The 21,676-nt window shown below is 37.4% G+C and overlaps 1 protein-coding gene across 2 annotated transcripts in view; it reads right to left on the minus strand.

Annotated features, from left to right (window-relative positions):
• The window catches only part of LONP2 (lon peptidase 2, peroxisomal), a 115,133-nt gene extending 93,679 nt beyond the window's left edge, over nucleotides 1-21,454 (minus strand). Inside the window, exons 1-6 of one of the 2 annotated variants that reach the window (XM_045891156.3) lie at nucleotides 21,095-21,454; nucleotides 13,417-13,651; nucleotides 9,454-9,585; nucleotides 8,132-8,254; nucleotides 2,816-2,979; nucleotides 1,400-1,494 (exon numbers count right to left, since the gene is read on the minus strand). In XM_045891156.3, coding sequence (XP_045747112.1) covers nucleotides 1,400-1,494; nucleotides 2,816-2,979; nucleotides 8,132-8,254; nucleotides 9,454-9,585; nucleotides 13,417-13,651; nucleotides 21,095-21,327 — 982 coding nt within the window. In that variant the 5' untranslated portion in view covers nucleotides 21,328-21,454. The remainder of the gene's footprint in view (nucleotides 1-1,399; nucleotides 1,495-2,815; nucleotides 2,980-8,131; nucleotides 8,255-9,453; nucleotides 9,586-13,416; nucleotides 13,652-21,094) is intronic. The other variant, XM_045891155.3, reaches the window with a different exon arrangement.
• Nucleotides 21,455-21,676: the final 222 nt, after the last annotated feature.

The following is a 21,676-nucleotide window of genomic DNA, read 5'->3' on the forward strand; positions in this document are numbered from 1 at the left end:
GGGAATAAATGATCAAACTAGATTCAAGTTAATGCATTAGGCTGTTCCTCCTGAGATTCTTGTCTGAAAAACTTTGTAGCATATGAGATCACATATTTAATGCTGTCTTTAAGGTAAGATTAAATGTTTATGGATTAAAAATGGCAAAGTCCAACTGCAGTGCTCCTTTAGTTTTTCCCCCCAGAAAGGTTCTTGCAATTAATTGTATTTTAAAAATAACTTATCATTCTTATAAATAATAATATCTTATTAAATAATAATAATTTGTATTATACAAATAGTATATTAAGTAAGATTTATATTTTGTTTGTGGGTTTTGTTGTTGTTGTTTGTTTTCTTAGTTTTATTACAATCAGGGACTATATGGTCATTTTCCATGGAATTTAGAACCTGCTAAATCATATAATGGCTTGACAAGATTTATATTTAATCTGGATTATGTATTCTTTTAAAAATAAATTTGATGTATAACATTGTTTAAAAAAGAGGAGCTATTTTAACCTTAACATTGTCCCAGCATAGTTAATTTAACGTGAATGTGCTTCATTCTGGGCCCTCTAGGAGGCAAAAACAATTTTTTTTTAAGTTCTCAGTACCAGAAAGGGATGGTCCTCTGTAGGTTAATAGGCAAGTATTTTTTAATATTAAAAATTCAACATCTGGAAATGTGGTTTGTACAGCATATCTTATGTGGGGCATAAATGTGTGCTTTAGAGGTAATATTTTTAAAAATCTCTAGCATTTTCTTAAATGTAGGAATTTTATTAGCCAGGATAATGCATCTTTAAATTTTCAAAAGTCCACCATATAGCTACTCCTATGCCAGCAGTTCAGGCAATCAATCCACTGCTGATCAGTAAACCTTGTGTGTAATACCAACCTATGATACTAGCCTGTCCAATAACAGAAACAAGTACAAATAAATGGTTCTAAAAATTCTGAGAGTCAACAGAGTATTTCCCATCCCAAGAGAAAAGAGCAAATCCACGGGAAAGAGAAAAGTTCTACCGAAAGATAGAATTTAAACTCATTTAATAGGTTTTTGCATGAGAAAAACAAACTTCCAAATGGTACAACTGTTCTGTTATACAGCTATATGCAACTATTTCTTTAAATATAAATGTTCATCATCTGACTGACTATTGGTATTAAGAAACACATCTATCAACAATTACAGAAAATCCTATTTTCTCCAAAATCAGGAGAAAGGCACTTTCATGTAGCACCTTCTTTTCCTGTTTGGTCCCAAGACTTAGATGATACAAGTTCAGCATCTAAGTAATTTATGTCAAGAACTATAGTAACAGTAAGATAATCAATGGTGAGTATTTCAATAGAATCTGCATGAGCTTTCTGAGTAACAATCAGACTGTAAAAAGGTGTTATTTTGTTGGCTTACCAGTTGTACTTTTGTTCCAAGGAAGTTCCACCATAAGTTCTAAATAATTTCTAGTCAGAGCATATTCTGGCATTGACTGAGGCATTTTTTTGAGTCTGTGGGGAAAGAATACACAGCAAAAATGTTCCATAACATAGAAGAATTCCCTAAAAACACAAAAATCCAGCATCTGCCTTTCTGGGTCAGATATATCATGCATATTAAAAAATCTGGAAATGTTTTTAAAAATCCGGTTATTTTGTTTTGTGATGTACTTATGGAACAAAATTAAAACAGAGAGCTGCAAACTGGAGGGGGCAGGGGTGGGGGAAGGAACACTGTATCGGATTCTGTCCTTGAAATATGATCTTACCAGTATCAGCATCTCACAGAGGGGATCTCAAGTCATACTTATCCATTGATATACCTATTACAGTAAGATTTAAGTGTCTAACCATGCATAACACAATAATTATATTTTTTGTATCAGAGATGAAATCAGCTCGTAAAAGCAAGCTAGTATCATATATTTAATTAAAAGATGCAACTTCCATAATAAATGCAGTGTTTAACAAAGTGTTCTGCCCACAACAGATGTTCTACATTTATTAATTAATGCCAGTCAATATAAAATATCCCTGAACTACAACTCATGTCCTTAACTGTGAACCTGAGAAAGTCAAATCTTTAACTACTGAGCATTCACTTAGGTTCATTATAATTTACTAATAAAAGAAAATGCAACACAGTTATACTGTGTCAAGTACAGAAAGAAAATACTGGTGTTCTATTTAACCCTGAGATTAATCCACATACCCTATCCTGTCATCAAGGTTTCTGTGTACTTTACCTTATACAAAGAGAAACTGACAGTCCCTGCCCTCTAGAGTTTACAATCTTTTTTCTAAAGAAGAAATAAGTGACATGTGAAAAACACAGTGATAACTGAACAAACACTGTGTCTAAACAAAGCACAACCCATTAGTTAAGACAATAGAAAGGCAGTTAACAATAGTGGTCACATTTGACAGTACACTGTAGGTGGAAGAACTGCATCACTTACACACAGCACCTGAAAAAAAGCTTAGGGACGCTGGTATTAATTCAGGAGTATTAAGAATGTTTTAAAAATCAGACTCTGGTTGAGGAATGAAGAGGGATAATCTAAAGATTCCACAGATCACAGCTATAATCTGAGAATCTGGAAAGCAATGAAAGGTAAAAATTGACACTGGAAAGATAAAATGAATACAGTGGTCTATGTCTATATGAAATATAAGAAAAGGAGAAAGGTCAAAGAACATAAAACAAATAACTCAGCTTTCAGCTTGTGATCCAAAGAAGTAAACTCAAGTTTCCATGAGCAACAATTTTTAACATCAATATGCAAAATGAAAATACCAATGAGTGAATAGCTTCTTTTTAGCATCAATTTACCTTTTTATCTCTTTGACACAGACCTTATGGGCCTGCTCTGGCATACTGGATGTTCGTATTTTTCTCTCTAGCATGACGATGTCATCATTGTCTTCATCCTCATCATCATCTTCTAAAGCTCCTGGGATGTGTGTAATCCTCCTAATAGGACGTATTGCTATAACCTAAAGTAGAAAGTAGAAGAGTAAAACTGTGTGTCAAAATAAATTGGAAATGAGGTACCTAGTTACACACAAGGTTATAACTGGTGCTGAATAACATTTTCAAAATTAGAGTCTACACCTTTAGGAACTAAGTTCAAAATGATAACTAAGAGGCACAATCATATAAAAGCAGCAGAATTTCAAAAGTGGATCAACATAAAGTGGGCATTCTTTTACTATATGCTTATACTACAATATGAGAAAAAAAATTCAAGAACTGGCTACTAAAGATAACGAAAACATCTAGGAATATCTTTCTTTGAGCTACTACTGCAACCACTACTTTCTTGATTATATTACTACTTAGCAATGGCCAACAGAATAAATTCCACCTTCCCTCCTACATTACAAAATTTCTAACATCTTTAATGTTTCTACCATTGACGCTATTCTCTTTTGTCTCCAACACACAGAAAAGTCTTCCTCCTTTCAAAATATCTGATCTTACCTATGTCCCTTTCCGTTAACTACACACTGTTTACTTCCCTTCTTCTGATGTTCTGTTTTTCCAACAAGTGGCTTTGACCACCACTTCCCTTTCCTCCTTGAGTACTTCAATAATCTGTACTTCATACTTTGGCTTTTGTCTCCATTATGTTGAAATTGCTCTCTGAAATCTAACAACGATCCTCTTTGCCAAGTCAAATGGCTTTATTTGTGTTCTCTTTCTCCACAACTTCTCTATCAGATTTTAAAACTTCCAAAGTGTTCTTTTGAAATTCTCAACTCAATAATATCATGAATCAACACCAGCCAATCACTGGAGCAAAATGATACACTGGTATTTCATTTAAAAGCATGGGAATTTATTTTTTAAAGTATTATTATTATCTATTTAATACATTCAAATATGAAAAGTTAAAAACGTAAGGCAGTAAATAAAAAAGCAATTTTATAAAAACAGAAATATTAAATTCTATACTTTTATTCTACATAACTCATTAGCAGATAAAATTAATATTCTGAAGTATGAAAAACTGAAAATAAAAAAAATTTTAGATGAGTTTTAAAAGCACATCACTTATTTCATCATTGAGACATTAAGTATATTTTTATGCAATCTTTTTCTCCCAGCTACTAAAGAGACTTCTCAACTCTTAAGCAATAGGCAGACAAAGTTCTAGGCTTAACTCTAAATATTATCCTCTGATTCCTACATTTTCATAGCTGTTGCCTGTTTGATCACTTTCTGGAATGATTTTGAACACCTTTCTATTTAAGCAGTGGTAATATTTACTGATAATAAGCTGCAGTTTCTGTGCCTCCCAACACGGAGTGTGCCCTGCTTTGTCTTTCTGCAAAAAATGGATAACTAAATTAATGATCTGATCTCAAATCAGAAGTAATTCAGATTTTTTTTTTTTTTAAAGATTTTATTTATTTATTTGAGACAGAGAGAATGAGAGAGACAGAGAGCACATGAGAGGGGGGAGGGTCAGAGGGAGAAGCAGGCTCCCTGCCGAGCAGGGAGCCCGATGCGGGACTCGATCCAGGGACTCCAGGATCATGACCTGAGCCGAAGGCAGTCGCTTAACCAACTGAGCCACCCAGGCGCCCAGTAATTCAGATTTCTGCTGTTTGTTTGAAACAGCATGATGTCCTGAAGTAGAAACACCAGACAGGCTACTCCTATCTCTGTCGTCATTCTCCTCCAGCCTACTTTGATGCTCCTTCCTTAGTCCCACTGGTAAGGAATCCTTTACCCTGCTCTTCTCTCTCTACAATGTATTCTCTTTGATGAAGGAACACTTCTATGTTGATGACCATTAAGTCTCTAACATTATTCTCAACCTTTCACTTACTTTCCAATAGCCTTCAGAGACCTGCCATTTACACTCTTGCCCACATCAAATATATTTTCCTGACCTTAACTCTGCCCACACATAACAACAGTAAAACTGATAGCTCAAGGGAGACTTCAGACAGACCCCCTATAAATGTAATGTATGATAATGAAGGTATCGCAAATCAATGGGGAAGTGAAAAATTATTCACAAGTGTTGAATTAAATAAAAAGCTATTTGGGACAAAATACAACTGCTCTCTTCCCTTTAGGGCAAAATAAATTACATGTGGGTTAAAGAATTAAATACTTTTTAAAAATCGGCTAAAGGTAAACTGAAAGTGCATATTTCTCAAATCACTGGAGGATAGATAGAGGACTCTAAGCTTAGAAGATAGAAAAAGACTAGCACAGTTGAACTAAATGAAAATAAAAATTTTTATAGTTAAAAACAAAAAAGTCAGCTAAATTATGGCACAGCACAGTGACACAGTCCAATTTTGTAGTATGTTCTTAATACATTAAAAAAAACAGAGGACATTTCAACAGCTGCAGAAAAAGCATTTGTCAAAGTACAACATCCACTCATGATAAAAACCTTCAACACAGTACATTTAGAAGGACCATACCTCAACATAATCAAGTCCATATATGAAAAACCCACAGCTAACATCATCCTCAATGGGGAAAAACAGAGCTTTTCCTCTAGGGTCAGGAACAAGACAGGATGTTCACTCTCACCACTTTTACTCAACGTAAGTCCTAGCCACAGCAGTCAGACAACAAAAAGAAATAAAAGGCATCCAAATTGGCAAGGAAGAAGTAAAATTTTCATTATCTGCAGATGACATGATACCATATATAGAAAACGCAAAAGACCACCAAAAAACTGCTAGAACTGAAAAATGAATTCAGTAAAGTCATAGAGAACAAAACCAATGTACAGTAATCTGTTGCATTTCTACACACCAATAATGAAACAATGTACAGTACAAACAAAATCAATGTAATCTGTTGCATTTCTACACACCAATAATGAAGCAGCAGAAAGAGAAATTAAGGAATCATTAGGAAGAGAAATTAAGGAGTCAATTCCATTTACAACTATACCAAAAACTGTAAGATACATAGGAATAAACTTAACCAAAGAGGTGAAAAACCTGTACTCTGAAAACTATAAAACACTGATAAAAGGAACTGAAGATGACACGAAGAAATGGAAAGATATTCCATTCTCATGGATTGGAAGAACAAATATTGTTAAAATACCTATACCACCCAAAGCAATCTACACATTTAATGCAATTCCTATCAAAATACCAACAGCATTTTTTCTCACCGAGCTAGAACGAACAATCTTAAATTTGTATGGAACCACAAATGACCCGGAATAGCCAAAGCAACCTTGAAAAAGCAAAGCAAAGCTGGAGGCATCACAATTTGGGACTTCAAGTTATATTACAAAGCTGTAATGATCAAATCAGTATGGTACTGGCACAAAAACAGACACATAGATCAATGGAACAGAACAGAAAACCCAGAAATGAACCCACAACAATATGGTCAATTAATCTTCGAAAAAGCAGGAAAGAATAGCTAATAGGAAAAAGACCGTGTCTTCAACAAATGGTATTGAGAAAACCAAACAGTAACATGCAAAAGAATGGAACTGGACTACTTTCTTATACCACATACAAAAATAAATTCAAAATGGATTAAAGACCTAAATGTGAGACCTGAACCATAAAAATCCTAGAAGAGAACATTGGCAGTAACCTCTCTGACATCGGCTGTAGCAACTTCTTCTTAGATATGGCTCCTGAGGCAAGGTAAACAAAAGCAACAATAAACTATTGGGATTCCTTCGAGATCAAAATCTTCTGCACAATGAAGGAAACAATTAACAAAACTAAAAGGCAACCTATGGAATGGGAGAAAATGTTTGCAAATGATAAATCTGATAAATGGTTAGTATTTGAAATACATAAAGAACTTAGAAAACTCAACACCCAAAAAACAGTCCAATTAAAACATGGGAAGACATGAGTCAACATTTTTCCACAGAAGACGTAACAGATGGCCAACAGAAACACAGAAAGGTGCTCAACTTCACTGATCATCAGGGAAATGCAAATCAAAACTATAATGAGATATCACTTCACACCTGTTAGAATAAAAAACTCAAGAAACAACAAGTATTGGTGAGGATGTGGAGAAAAAGGAACCTTCATGCACTATTGGTGGGAATACAAACTGGCGCAGCCACTGTGGAAAACAGTATGGCGGTCGTGCAAAAAGTTAAAAATAGAACTACCCTATGATCTAGCAATTGCACTACTACTGGGTATTTGCCCAAAGAATACAAGAATATTAATTCAAAGGAATACGTGCACTCTGATGTTTACAGCAGCATTACTTAACAACAGCCGAATTATGGAAACAGCCCAAGTGTCCATTGATTGATCAATGGATAAAGAAGTTGTGGTGTGTGTATACACACACACACACACACACACACACACAGGAATATTACTCAGCTATAAAAAAAGGATGAAATCTTGCCACTGGCAATGACATGGATGGAACTAGAGAGAATAATGCTAAGCAAAATAAGTCAGCCAGAGAAAGACGAATACCATGTGATTTCACTCATATATGGGATTTAGGAAACAAAATAACTGAGGAATGGGGAAAAAAAAAAAGAGAGGAAAACCAAGTAACAGACTCTTAACTACAGAGAACAAACTGATGGTTACCAGGTGGGGGGGATGGATGAAATAGGTGATGGGGATTAAGGAGTGAGTGCACCTGTTGTGATGAGCACTGGGTGATGTGTGGAAGTGTTGAATCACTATATTGTACACCTGAAACTAATATTACACTGTACATTAACTAAATGGAATTTAAATAAAAACTTAAAAAAAAAAAGGAAACATGAGATATACAACCATCCCCTTAAATTATTTTCAAAGACACTCATCACAGTTGTTAATTTTTAAAATATAGAAAACATGGGAAACAACACACAGTGTCTGGCAAAAGAGAAATGGCTTAGTATATTATCCCTTTTGATGATGAACCAAAAATCACCAAGAACAAAAAGTAAGAAAATATTACCATGTTTTTAAAAAAAGAAAGACCCAGAAATGGAAAAGGACTAGAAAAACATACTGAATTCAGAATTTTATCAGTAACTTGAGTGGTAAGAGACAATGAAGTTTTTGTTTTGTTCCTTTCTTCATTCCCCCACTTTTTTTTTTACTTCAAAAAAACTGAATCTCACATCAAACAACTGGAAACGTAAAGAAGTAGATTGAAAGAAATATCTACCCGCTTATCATCATCTTGCTTGTGTTTTCTGGTTTTCTGAAGCAATTTCAGGCCTTCAATTTGTCTGACGAGTAGCGGTATGGTCATCTTGAACCGTTCCTCTAGACTCACTGCATCTAAAATCTAAGGGAACATGAGTCAGTTAGTAGACTCTCTCAGAAACACATGCTCCCAAAACAAGGCAGTCGGGTCATGACTTAAATTGTTAAGTAAAAAAGACATCAATATTCACAACTATGTTATGGCCAATACAACCAGATTAACTATATTAAATCACTAGAATACTAAAAAAGAAAAAAAGCATCTTGACTTCTCATTTAAAAATGAAGCCATGTGTATTGTTCCAACAGCAAGAACAAAACACACATTTAATGTCAACTCTTTCTGTGAATTATTCTCTTAAAACACAGAATGTGTCTACTTATTAGGACTAAACAAATTCTAGGTTCAAAATATTAAATTTTTACATTCATGAAAGAGTAGGAGCACTTTTAACCAACCACCACTAGTGATCAGAGTAACTAATGCTCTCCATTCTCTCAAACATCCCTGCTGATGCCCACAGCCAGCTTACCCTCTGGTACTCCTGCACTCTTCTGCGCCTGCCAGTTGAGCTGCATTCTTGTGTTTAGAGTAAGGTGTTTATACACCTTTCTGTTAGGTGCACTTGCTATTATAATTTGTTAGATTTGCTACACAGTTGCTAAGACATAACTGTAATAAAAGTATTAAATAAACTGATAAAATGAAGGTTTCAATGAAAACTAACTTACATATTCTAGGAAGATTCAATAAAGCAGACTGCTTAAAAACACTATAAAAATTAGTATGCAAGAAAACTTACAGTTTGGGAAAAAACATGCAAATCTAAGATTCTGCATTTTTCAGTGTCTTTACAACTCATTTCACTTTACAGATATAGAAACTGAAAATCATAGATAATGCATCATAGGTATGCTTTATGTAAGAAACATCATGAAGAATTCTAATAAAGCAGGCCATACACAAAGAAAAGGTCACAGCTCCACATGTTTAAAAAACAGACAAAATATATTTATTTTTTAAGTTAAATACTTATTTTAAAATTATTCCCCACTTTAACTTTTTCCATAAATTGACAAACTACTAGTACTGATAATGTGAATAAAAGAGCTGCCTGAACATACAAAAATGTAAAGCAATCACTTCTAATAGTCAATTTCAGCATAAGAGCATTTTAACTACTTTTATGCATCTCTAGTATCTCTTACTGAAGGTCATAATTTATTATTTTGAATAAAAACTGACAAAACAACTCAGTATTTAAGAAGGGAATACTGTACCTGGAGCTTCTCTTTGTTGCTTGTTCGGATAATTGAAGTCAGAATGTCTGGTAAAGCTTCTCTTGGAAGACTATCTAAAAGGCGTCTCAATTTAGCAACTGCAGGGACAGACATATCTAACATTTCAACCAACTGCAAGGATAAAGAAGTCTTTTTAATGAAATCTGGCACTATTTGTGAATTCAAAAAAGACTGCTATATAGGTTTAATGTTTGGGCCTCAGAGTCTTCGTTTCTGAAAGATCACTGATTACTATAGTCCAGGCATTTTACACGTCTCAGAAGAAAATAGAAATACATTCAAAATATCAATCAGAATTGAAAGGCAAAAGTGGCTCAAATGTGGATAATATGAATGTTTAAAAGGCTCTTAAATTTATGATTTTATTTTGGAAAAAATTAAAATTTATGGAAAAGTTGCAATAGTACAATAAACTCCTATCCTTCCCCTAAATTCACCAATTATTAACATTCTGCCACATGTGGTTTTTCTCTCTAAGCATGTGTGCACACACACACCCACACAGTTGCTGCTGAACGTTTTAGAGTAAGTGGCAGATATCACGACCCTTGTTCTTAAGAACAAAGGTATTCTCTTACATAATCACAGTGTAATTACCAAATTCTGAAAATTTAATAGAGTCGATGCTACTATGCTAACCAATGAGTAGCTGAAATACTGTTTTTTAGTAAAACATTTGGATTAACGAGAATCTGAGCACTGACTGTGAATGATTTTTATAAAAACAACCAGGATATATCTTGGAGTTAAGACACATTAAGTTCAAAGCAAGCTTTCAGTAACTATGATAATCATTGGGGTTGTTGACAAAAGTTCTCCTCTTCTTCTGGGCACATGGCAGAACTGCTCTTTCTCACCTCCTCTGAATGCAAAATGGGGCTATGATTCTTGCCTTGATCCATGAAACATGAGAGGAAGCAACAGTTCCTTCTGGGCAGAAGCATTAAAAACCATTGAGATTTGCCACATTTCCTTTTCCAGTCTCAGCAATAATGAATACATGTTTTGAGATGAATCTCTAATCTTCTTGTCCCTAAGTGACTCTAACAGGTAGATCAGCACACTCGCTGGTTTTAGGTATAAAGCATGAATGAGAAATGTATGCTGAGATTCTGGGAGTACTTAAAACAGCAAAGCTTAGCCCATACTGACTAATTCACAAATGATGTGCCTCATTTAGTCACTCTAAAAAGATTTCTGATGCCAGTACTAATCAAGCCTCTCTGAAGGCACTGTAATTTAGGAACCTATCCATTGCCTGCCTAGAGTCAAGGGAATGAAAGCACAGTCATGATGAAGCTATTCAGGTGGGAGAAGTAGATAATAAAATTTAGAGACTCTTTCTCCTAAGAATTCATCCTAAGAAAATAAAACAGTTAAAACTTGTTCTCCAAGCACTTACTGAGCACAAACTACTTGACAGACAAAACATACTGCTCAGTAGGGGATGGCTAAAGCAGGGATGAATTCAAGTTTGGTAGAGGAAACAGACCTATAAGGTAAATTTCAATACAATGGGATAAGCATCATATTAAAAGGGATGCATAAAGGACTGTGGAAGCACAGGAAAAGGAGCACAGGATTACCTTTTTTAGCCTTCTGTCTTGTCACCAACCATTCCCACTTGGTGGCAGTGTACTTGGGAAAAAGGCCACATGATCTTTCTGGCTCCACTCAATGTCTAAGGATACCTTGCTTCCTTTGCTTGCATCCCACTATTTCCCTCATCCCATCTACTGCAGCAAATCTCTCCTTAGTTGATGAGATTGTGTTTATCTCCTTGTAAGCCCTACCTATCCTGAATGGTCTGTCATTGTCTGCCTTTAAAATCCTTCCTCTTCCCCTCTTTAAATAATGATGGGGCTAAGTGATACCCAAAGCTCACCCCCAGATTATTTCCTCAGTACCTTGCAAAAAACACCAAACAAAAATACCATTTTAAAAGAGATGTATTGACGAACCATGAGAGACGATGGACTCTGAAAAACAAACTGAGGGTTCTAGAGGGGAGGGGGGTGGGAGGATGGGTTAGCCTGGTGGTGGGTATTGAGGAGGGCACGTTCTGCATGGAGCACTGGGTGTTATGCACAAACAGTGAATCATGGAACACTACATCAAAACTAATGATGTAATGTATGGTGATTAACATAACAACAAAAAATTTTAAAAAATAAATAAAAGGTGTATTTTTTTTTCTTTTAGAATGTAAACTCCTCAAGAGCAGGGACAATGTTTTCTGTATGTTCTATTGTGCCTAATACACTGTAAATGCTCAATAAATATTGATGATGAAAAAAAAAGAGCCAACAGGAGTTGGGAAAGCATCAGTCTGAAAACTGAGAGAAGGAAGAACACTCCCAGCAGAAAGAACAGGAGGGACAAAATCACAGGGACATGAAACAACAAGATGTGAAGCTCTCTGACGGACAACGTGACTAAAATGATGGGTATAAATGGATTAAATAGAGTTGGGAAGGGCCTTAATGTTATTCTAAGAAAGTTTAACTTTATCCTATCACCATTAAAGTCTTTTTCTCAGGGGAGAGGCAGGCCCAAAACTTCCTTAGAAAGGCTCCATGAACAGGATGAGTCAGAGAGAAAAGAAACCAGAAAGAGATTAGTCAGGAAGCTACTGAAGAAGTCGATTGATGAGGGCTATGTAAGGAAATACAGAAGGAAATGACAGAAAAGTATTAACTGGAAACAACCTCAATGTCTAAAAAGAAGAAAGATAAAATTATGATATCTCAATTCAATGAAATTTATAAAAATACTTAATATGAAAAGTAGACATGAACAGGAAAATAAAACTAAGACTTAATTGGACCGAGATCAGAAGACAAGGCAAAAGTTAAACTAAATGCATGATAGCAGTGAAATTATGGAGATGTTTCGCTCTAAAGATTCCTTTCATGTCATAACAATTCTTCACATGTTTAAAATTTCTCTTTTGATTCAAAGTGCGGAGAAGTTAAAAAGCCAAGTGCAATCTCTATGAAGCTGTGTCCAATAGAAGAACTAAGACCCAGGGAGTAGTATTACCCAGGAAAAAGAGAAAATTCAGATTCTCCATCTCCTTCTTCTTCTTCCAGTTCTCAAAATGAAGTGTCTCTGTTCAGAGTAGGTTCTTCCTTTTAGTCCCCACAGAAGTTAGAGCTCTAAGTTTTCTATTTTCCTATTGTTTACCACACTGGGAGTGTGTTGCTTTGAATGCCACAGCAGGTACAGATACCACAGGCTGTGAACACTTGCCTTACGCTTTGCAATGATCGAGACCTTCAGACACTGCCTGATCCTCACAGACCTAGTTAGAGTCACTGGACTATATCAACAGAAAGTAGGAGACTACATTTTACAATGTATTTCAGTAAGGTTTCAAACAAAACGGGGTGAAGGGAGGAGCTTTCTAGTCAATCTCGAGTTAAAAAAACTCAAACCTAGAATTAAAAAGTCCAATATTTAATGCATGCCTCACATGTGCTTCCCTCCCAGCATTCTAGGCTTTAATCAAGGCTTTAATCATCTTTGAAATCAGTCTACCATAGACCTAACCTTTCAAAGTTACTGTCAGTCTCAGTGTGACCTTGACTTCTGAAACAACATAACTTATGTAATTTGCTACCTAGATGACTCTTGTGCCATATAGCTTTTGTGCAATATTTTAATTTTTAACATTATTTAGGTTTAATAACTGTCAGTTTGGAGACACTGGAAGTTATAAGGAAAGCTCTAGAAAGACTCTTTGGAAAAATTTTAGAAAGAGCTGGCTCATTTTTCCTAGAATGACTTAGGTACAATCTTAAACAAAAGCAAAGTGAAATCAATATATTAGTAAGTCATTTAAACATATGCTGCCTTAAAACTTCACCACTCAACAGATCTTAGGGCAGCAAAGGAACTGAAGAAAATGGGGTTTTAAGGAAAAAAATAAAAGCAACTCACTTGTACTGCATATTTGTAAAACTGTTCTGATAGTTCTCCTAGCTCCTCCCTAGTTTTACAGGTGTTGGGAAATTCCTCAAGCCGGTCCAACTGTTCCACTTCAGCAACGGGATATGGCTTCTCTTTTAAGACCTGTACAATCTGGAAACGGCACAGGCCTGTAATCAGCAAAGTATAGTGAGGCTTGGGCCAGTTACTGCCTACAACCTGAACCGCCAGGGCAGCCGTCCCAATCCTGAAAAACACACAAAACATCAGTGTTAGAAATGTTCAGTGTGGTAGAACAGAAACTTGCCTCAAAAGGTGTTGCCTTTTCTGAGGAATTCTTTAAAAAACAAATAACATCTAAAGTGGAAATGATTTCTCTAATTTAGCATCTAGCAATGGTCTGTGAAGTCACCACCACCAGCAAGGGGGCAAAGCAGGCCATCTCATTCTAATTATTATCTCCTTTAAGATTAGGTAGAAATACCTAAAAATAAATACGTAGAAGTACTCGATAATTACATAGCTTAAATTCATTTTGCTAGGAATGAGGCAATATTATGCTAGAACAAATATTAGCATTTTAAACAGATGGAAATATAAACAGCATTAATGTTAAACCAATCTAAGAAATCTCTGTCCCAATGACCAGGCTTGCTACCAACATCAAGCCAGGTTTTTCACACAATCAATCCCCAAAACTTCCACATATCTGCCTTCTCACAAACTATCATCATATCTGAGAGTTAGTATCTATGTCCGTGAATACGAAATTTCTAAATGCGGGGGACTAAATATCAGAGGCTACACACTGTCATGACTGAAGGTATAAACTTAGTTCTGTCCTAAGTGGTAAATGCCTCACCTAATACTAACTAAAAAAGTTGTTTTATTTCAGTCTTAGCTCCTTATCAGAACATACAATTCTGACTAAGTTACATATAAACTTAATTCACAGAAAGGAAGTCTCATCCAAACTAAGCCAAAATTATACAAAATAGCAAGAGCCACATTCAGAAAACACATCTAGATCTCAAACTAAAATTGTATCTTCTCCCTTCAGCCACAGGAAGGGCTGTCATTTCAGAGAAGAAACTGGAATTAAGACAACTAGAACTCTCAACACCCTGGGGAAATGGTACTCCTGGAAAATCACACTTGCCCATCTCAAACATACTGAATCACACATGAATATAGAATTTGAATATGTCAGGGAAGTTGCTTACTTCTATATGCAGTCAAGGCTCGACTATTTCCTTATATTCATTCCACAGATTATGCGGAATCTTTTGGCTTTCCTCTGCCATTCAGTTAATTTTGAGCTATGTCCATCTTTCCTTACCATCTTTTCAGTCATATCACATGTACAGGAGATAAAAACCGATTTAAACAATAACTAAAACCAAAGAATCAGGAAGATAATTTGGTGGGGAGAAAAAACATGATACACTTTAAAAACTGAAATGATTTTACAATTCTCTATTATTTTAAGGTATTTGTGTTGTGGCTGCTTTTCTTCAGTCATTAATGGTAGTAGGCTATTATCTCCCATTTCCTGTAAACCAACTCAGATTGCCTGAGAAAGTTAGCAATAGCTGAACTGATTAGAGACCAAGACTACAATTACCCTCAGATGATGCCCATCAATGCTTGCACAATGCAGATCTGTCTACAAGCAACATCAACAGATGACAAACGGGATCCCTGGCCTAAGGGGTTTGCAAACTGGAACCAAGGGGAAACAGAGAGAGAGATGAGGCAAGTCCAAACCTCCAGATTAGGAGATAAATTTTATTATTTGAGCTACGTCATTCATTAAAGGTGAAACTAAAAATGAGTTTTCTTACAAAGTAAAATACTGTGTTAACTGTGAAACGAAGTTGTTCCAAATTGACAAGAGATTAAGTTGGATTTATATTACGCCTCTCCTCCTAATGAGATAAATATATAAAGGTTTTACATTTGTTAATTGGGTCTTACTTTAAGTCACTTATAGTTGACTTGAATGTAACCTTTTTAAAGAAAAACATGATTTGTGAAATGATAGATGGCTAGAAAGAGTATCTGGTGAAAGACATTTCGGGTAAAAAGCTCTGTGAAAAAGGACCATGTTTAATGTTATTTTAGCCAAGTTCTATTGTATATTGGGCTCTAGGTTATACATATAAATATAGATAGTAAGTAAACAAAATATACCATTATGGTCAACATTCTGATTTTGCAACAGACTCAAATGTATACAGTAAATGAGAGGTGTTCTTTCCCTGTGGGTAGCAGCTCTGTAAATCTACACCTTAAATACTGTGTATTTTACAGTTCAAAGAATTTTTGAAACTCCTAACTGGGATCTATTTTCAGAGTTGTAAAATATTGTTCTAATCCAAAGTCTGATTACAATGGGTATGACTTATGTACTTTGGAAACGGACTTAGATAATATAAGAGTTCCAAAAATATTTGAGAACTATCAATTGTAGGCGTGGGAAAATCTAAAAGCAGCACTACTACCAAAGGCAGTTTTGGAATATGAGGATATTGGGTAAATATCCAAACTGGCCTATGCCAACCACTTACTTTTTTTTTTTTTTTTTTTTTTTTTTTACTTTAAAGCTCTCCATCTTTCTTGGAATCCTCAATCTTCCAAGTCTTTTTCTGTAATGACACTAGTTCTGCACATATTGAAAGAATCTGGGGCCTTCCCACTCCTCCCCTCAACTTCCATTTGTGAAATTTACATTTTTTTTTTTAAAGATTTTATTTATTTGACAGAGAGAGACACAGCAAGAGAGGGAACACAAGCAGGGGGAGTGGGGGAGGGAGAAGCAGGCTTCCCGCTGAGCAGGGAGCCCGATGCGGGGCTCGATCCCAGGACCCTGGGATCATGACCTGAGCCGAAGGCAGACGCTTAATGACTGAGCCACCCAGGCGCTCCTGAAATTTATATTTAAAAGTACCCATCTGGGGAATAATAATACCTCTAACATATAGGTTTAGTGCTCCATAGCCTACAAAAGGCTTTCGTAAGTATGATCTCATCGTATACTACCTTTTACTCCTGTGAGGAAGGTAGCACCATTTCCTTATTATAAATTAGCAACTGAGATTCAAAAAGGGTAAACAGGCTAGTTATCCATGATTACAAAGATATTGCATAGGCAGGCAATAGGGGACCTGAATTAGGTTTTATGACAAATTTTACTTTAACCACCGCAAGAGACAATATCAATTTGTGCCCATAAGAAATATACTTATTCACATAGTTTCTAAATAGCTGAGATACTAGAAAGCACAGCTATTACTTAATATCTACTGTTCACATCTCAATTACACTTAACAAAGAGAAGCATTTCTACCAAAACTCTGGAATCAAGTTACACATCTTTGGAAAAGAACAACTGAAACATCTTTTTAGTGTTCTCGTGTCACCCGACTTATCTTTTTGAATTATTTGTTGATTTTTGGCAAAACTCATCATCATGATTAATAATAACTTAGAAACAAGGAGCCTATTGCTCCAAGGTCTGTAACAGACAAGGCTTCTGTTGCTATAGGATTTTTGCTTTTCACTCCTTTATTAAAACTTCATTTCTGGGGGGTGCCTGGCTGGCTTAGTCAATAGAGCATGTGACTCTTGATCTTGGGGCGGTGAGTTCAAGCCCCACGACAGGCACAGAGATTACTTAAAAAAAATTTTTTTTTTTAAATTAAAACTTCATTTCTGAATTTAAGAATTGCCACTTGTAGACACTTTCCTTAAAAAGAGTAAATGCAGATTTAGGAAAATCTAAGTAGAGCTATCCATTACATACTTGCTAACATAAAAGATTAAATTTTAAAATGTTAGTACTACTAGTAATATTTCCTGAATGCCTAAGAAGGCTCACGGATAAAAATAGGAGTAATATGGAAAGAGCCAAGATGTCTATCAACAGATGAATGGATAAAGATGTGGTATATATATACAATGGAATATTATGCAGCCATCAAAAAAAAAAAGAAATCTTGCCATTTGCAACGACATGGATGGAACTAGAGGGTATTATGCTAAGCTGAATAAGTCAATCAGAGAAAGACAAGTATCATATGATCTCACTGATAAGAGGAATTTGAGAAACAAGACAGAGGATCATAGGAGAAGGGAGGAAAAATGAAACAAGACAAAACCAGAGAGGGAGACAAACTATAAGAGACTCTTAATCTCAGGAAACAAACTGAGGGTTGCTGGAGTGGAGGGGAGTGGGAGGGATGGGGTGGCCCGGTGATGGACACTGGGGAGGGTACGTGCTACGGTGAGCACTGTGAATTGTGTAAGACTGATGAATCACAGACTTATACCTCTGAAACAAATAATACATTTAAAAAAAAAAAAAAGGAAGATAGTAGGAAGGGAAAAATGAAGGGGGGGGAATCGGAAGGAGAGAGGAACCATGAGAGACTATGGACTCTCAGAAACAAACTGAGGGTTTTGGGGGGGGGGGGGATGGGTTAGCCCAGTGATGGGTATTAAGGAGGGCATGTATTGAATGAACACTGGGTGTTATACGCAAACAATGAATCATGGAACACTACATCAAAAACTAATGATGTAGGGGGCGCCTGGGTGGCTCAGTCATTAAGCGTCTGCCTTCGGCTCAGGTCATGATCTCGGGGTCCTGGGATCGAGCCCCACGTCGGGCTCCCTGCTCCACGGGAAGCCTGCTTCTCCCTCTCCCACTCCCCCTGCTTGTGTTCCCTCTCTTGCTGTGTCTCTATCAAATAAATAAATAAAAATCTTAAAAAAAAAAAAAACTAATGATGTAATGTATGATGACTAACATAATAAATAAAATTAAAAAAAAAATAGGAGTAATGCCTGGACAAAGAGTTGACCCAAATTATGAAACTGGGCATCTGCTATCTATAAAGCATTCATTTCTTGTCAGACAAATGCCAATGAAACTAATTTGGGATCTTGAAGGAAGAAGCCAGAGAAATCCACACTATGAGGAAATGAAGCCATGTATCCTGAAGAACGTAAGGCTGGAAGAAGACTGGATGACCATCCTGAAATGCATGAAAGGACAGTGTTTACATAGTACTAAATTATTATCCATCTTCACTAAAAAAACAATGAGTCACTCAAGTCTAGGTAAGCAGGGTGCCCTGAGGTGGCATAAGACCAAGTTCTATGCTGCAGGGATAATCCAAAGCTCCTCCTTTAAAAAGGCTCCCGTGTCAGGTAACATACCTGCACACTAACTAACATGCAGAAGGGAGCGTGCTGTTCAGGGAACTCAATATCTGGCTTTGCTACTTTTTGTGACAAGGAATACAGGGGAACAAATTACTTCTGCTGCTCCTTCAAGACTGAGGCATTGTCACCTGGATGGTCTAAAGGAAACAAAAGACAGGAGTAGAGCCCCTGGCCTTCCCTTTGGGTACCACCACCATTTGGAAAAGCAGGTAACTGAGGAAGGGCAGATTTATGTATCGAAATAGAGTAATGTTATGGGTAACTCAATATTTGCATTATCAAAGCTTTTAAAATTTTTAAGAGTGTTTAAATGTCATATTAGAGAAAAAAGACATTTGAAGCTAAGGAATGCAGTACAATCTTTCTACACAGATTTTTCTAGTAGCAAACAATATTTCTAGAATAACCAGATGGTCTGGTGGGTCCTTGCTAGAATTCTATGAAAAATTGTCAATGTATGTTTTCTAACTTACATGATTAAATTTTAACATTGCTATTAATTTAAAACAAAGGCAGTGATATGAACATCAAGGATCAGATTACACATCATCTGAATATTAACGATTACTTCCACGCAGGAGAATTTAATTATTGATGTTTTGGAGGGATTTACATGAAAGAAATTAAAAAGCATCCAAAATCTTGCCAGGATATACCAACAAAATGACTAAAATATGCCTAAATCTACTTTTGAAATTCACAGTGTACCCATGGGTAATCACCACACACATACACAGAACTAAAACAAACAAAAAAATCTAACCATGAACACTCTTGCCTCAACCAGTGATCAAATGCCTGGGCACAGAAAGCAAAAAATTGTGCCATAAGCAGAGGCTTAAGGAGTGGGGTCATTATGCTGGGGAACCAGAATTCAACACAATTTATCAGGGTTTACTGAAACTTGAAAAGTATCCAATTCCATGCAAGCAATAACCAAAGCAGATCAGATGGAAGCCAAAATGCTTTCCATGCCTGAGAAATGCAAGGTTTTTACAATGTGGACTAATAAGAGAGTATTATGGGTTTTTTGTTTTGCTTTGTTTTAGTAAGGGAGGGGAAAGATAACAGTTTCCTTTCTGAATTTGAAGACAGCTATAGACTCTCCTTTTAGAAATGTATATAATCACGAGATTTTGGGTAAGAATAAGGCATTCCTAATCCTCTCGAAATCATTCAGTCAGGAATCCCTAACTTTAAAAAAGGGTAACTGCAGGTAAACAATGGCTCTAAACTAAAAGCATCTCAGGACGAGTTCAGGATAGGAGGCAGGGGCTAGGGAGGTGAGTCTGAAGATAACGATAGCATTTGTTGAGCATATACTATATCCCAGCATTGTCCAATAGAAATATAATGTGAACCACATATGTAATTTTGGTAGCCACATTAAAAAGTAAAAAGAAACAGGTGAAATACTAATATTTTATTTAACCCTGAACAGCCAAAATAATACCATTCCAACACTTAATCTATGTAAAAATTATTAATCAGCAAAACATTTTACATACTAAATTTTCAAACTCTAGTGTGTGCTGTATCCTTACAGCACGTTTGGGGTGACTAATTACACTGATTTATCTGGGACTAACGGTGTTTCCGGGGAAACAGGACCTCTACTGGTAAAACTACTTCAATCCTCAGGGAACCGGGGCTGTTGGTCACTCTAGTATCTCAGTTTGGACCAGGCACATGTGGCTAGTGGCTACAGTACTGGACTACTATCTATCAAGCATGGCACAAAGATTATTTCACTTAATTCGTAACGCACCTAAGAAATGGATACTGTTAGGTTCCAATAGGCACAGGGTGTCTCACCCAAAGACACACAACTTGGGCCATGGTGTAGGGCAATCTAGTGCTAAGTTTGGGACGTAAGAAAAGAAATGTTAAGATATGAAAGAAAGCAGATAGGAGATGAGAAAGTTCCAGAAAGGGAGACAAGGGAATATGTGAATAGGAAGGGAGGGTAAAAGAGAAGGGGCAGGCAGGGAATTTGGAAGATAGGCACCCCCCAAAATAATGAAAAGGGTAGTGCGGATTAGGATGGCACAGGAAAAAGAAAACGTGTGGAGTACCAAGTGTCTCACTTAAGAGGCCAAAAAAGACGGGGAGGAAGGGAATAAAGGATAAGAAAGAGGAGGGGCCTGGAAAGTTAAGAGCACTGGGCTAAGATCGGAAGACCTGGGGGGCGGGGAGGAGAACTTAAATTAACAGCGGCAGCTAACTGCAGAATTTTCATTACTTCATGAGTTATGCCCTTTAACAGTAACAAGACAGACATCCGTCACCCCCATTTCACATGGGAGGTAGCCGAAGAGGCAGACCCGAGCCGCGAAGGCCGTCCGCGAGGAGCCTCGGCGCCCCGAGACCGCGCCTGGCCTGGGCCGGCGGGGTCCGGAGAGGAGGCAGCGCCGCCCGCCGCCGCCGCCGCCGCCACCGCCACGGGGGCCGCCCGGCCTACCTGTGCAGCGGCGGCAGGTCCTGCGCGTCGCTGGCGGGGTCGGGCGTATTGGGGATCACCCCCAGGATGGTGCTCTGCAGAGACGTGCCCTTAAGCAGGCGGCTCCGCACCAGCTGCAGGTTGCGAGCCGAGTCTACGCCGGTGCGCATGGTGGAGCCGGGCAGTAGCACGCCCTCGTTGGTGAGCAGCAGCGGGAGGCGTCCGGGGATCTGGATGGGGCTCACCGACGACATGGCGACAGCTGTTCGCACTGGGGTGCTGTCAAAGAGGGCAGAGCCCACAGCTCTGCGCGACCTCGACAACCCCGACCAAAGGGCCCAGCCGCACGCGCCGCACGCCGGCGCGCCGGCGCGCCGCCACTTCCGGCTCCGCGCTACGGCCCGCCCCCGGGCTCAAACCCCGCAGCTTCGCCCTGCCCCCTCCCGGAGCCGCCCGGTAGCGCGCGCGCGTGCCGTAAGTGTACGAGGACAGGCGCACTCCAGCCCCGTGCGACCTTCGTCCTCGGCGAGGCGGGCTCTTCCATTTTCTCCTTAGGCTCAGCCTCAGGACCGTCCCCTGGAGAGAGGATCATGTTTAAATTAT

Source organism: Mirounga angustirostris, unplaced genomic scaffold (assembly GCF_029215605.1).
Source record: "Mirounga angustirostris isolate CCGP_5_RB_7025 unplaced genomic scaffold, mMirAng1.0.hap1 SCAF_16, whole genome shotgun sequence".
Lineage (NCBI taxonomy): Eukaryota > Metazoa > Chordata > Mammalia > Carnivora > Phocidae > Mirounga > Mirounga angustirostris.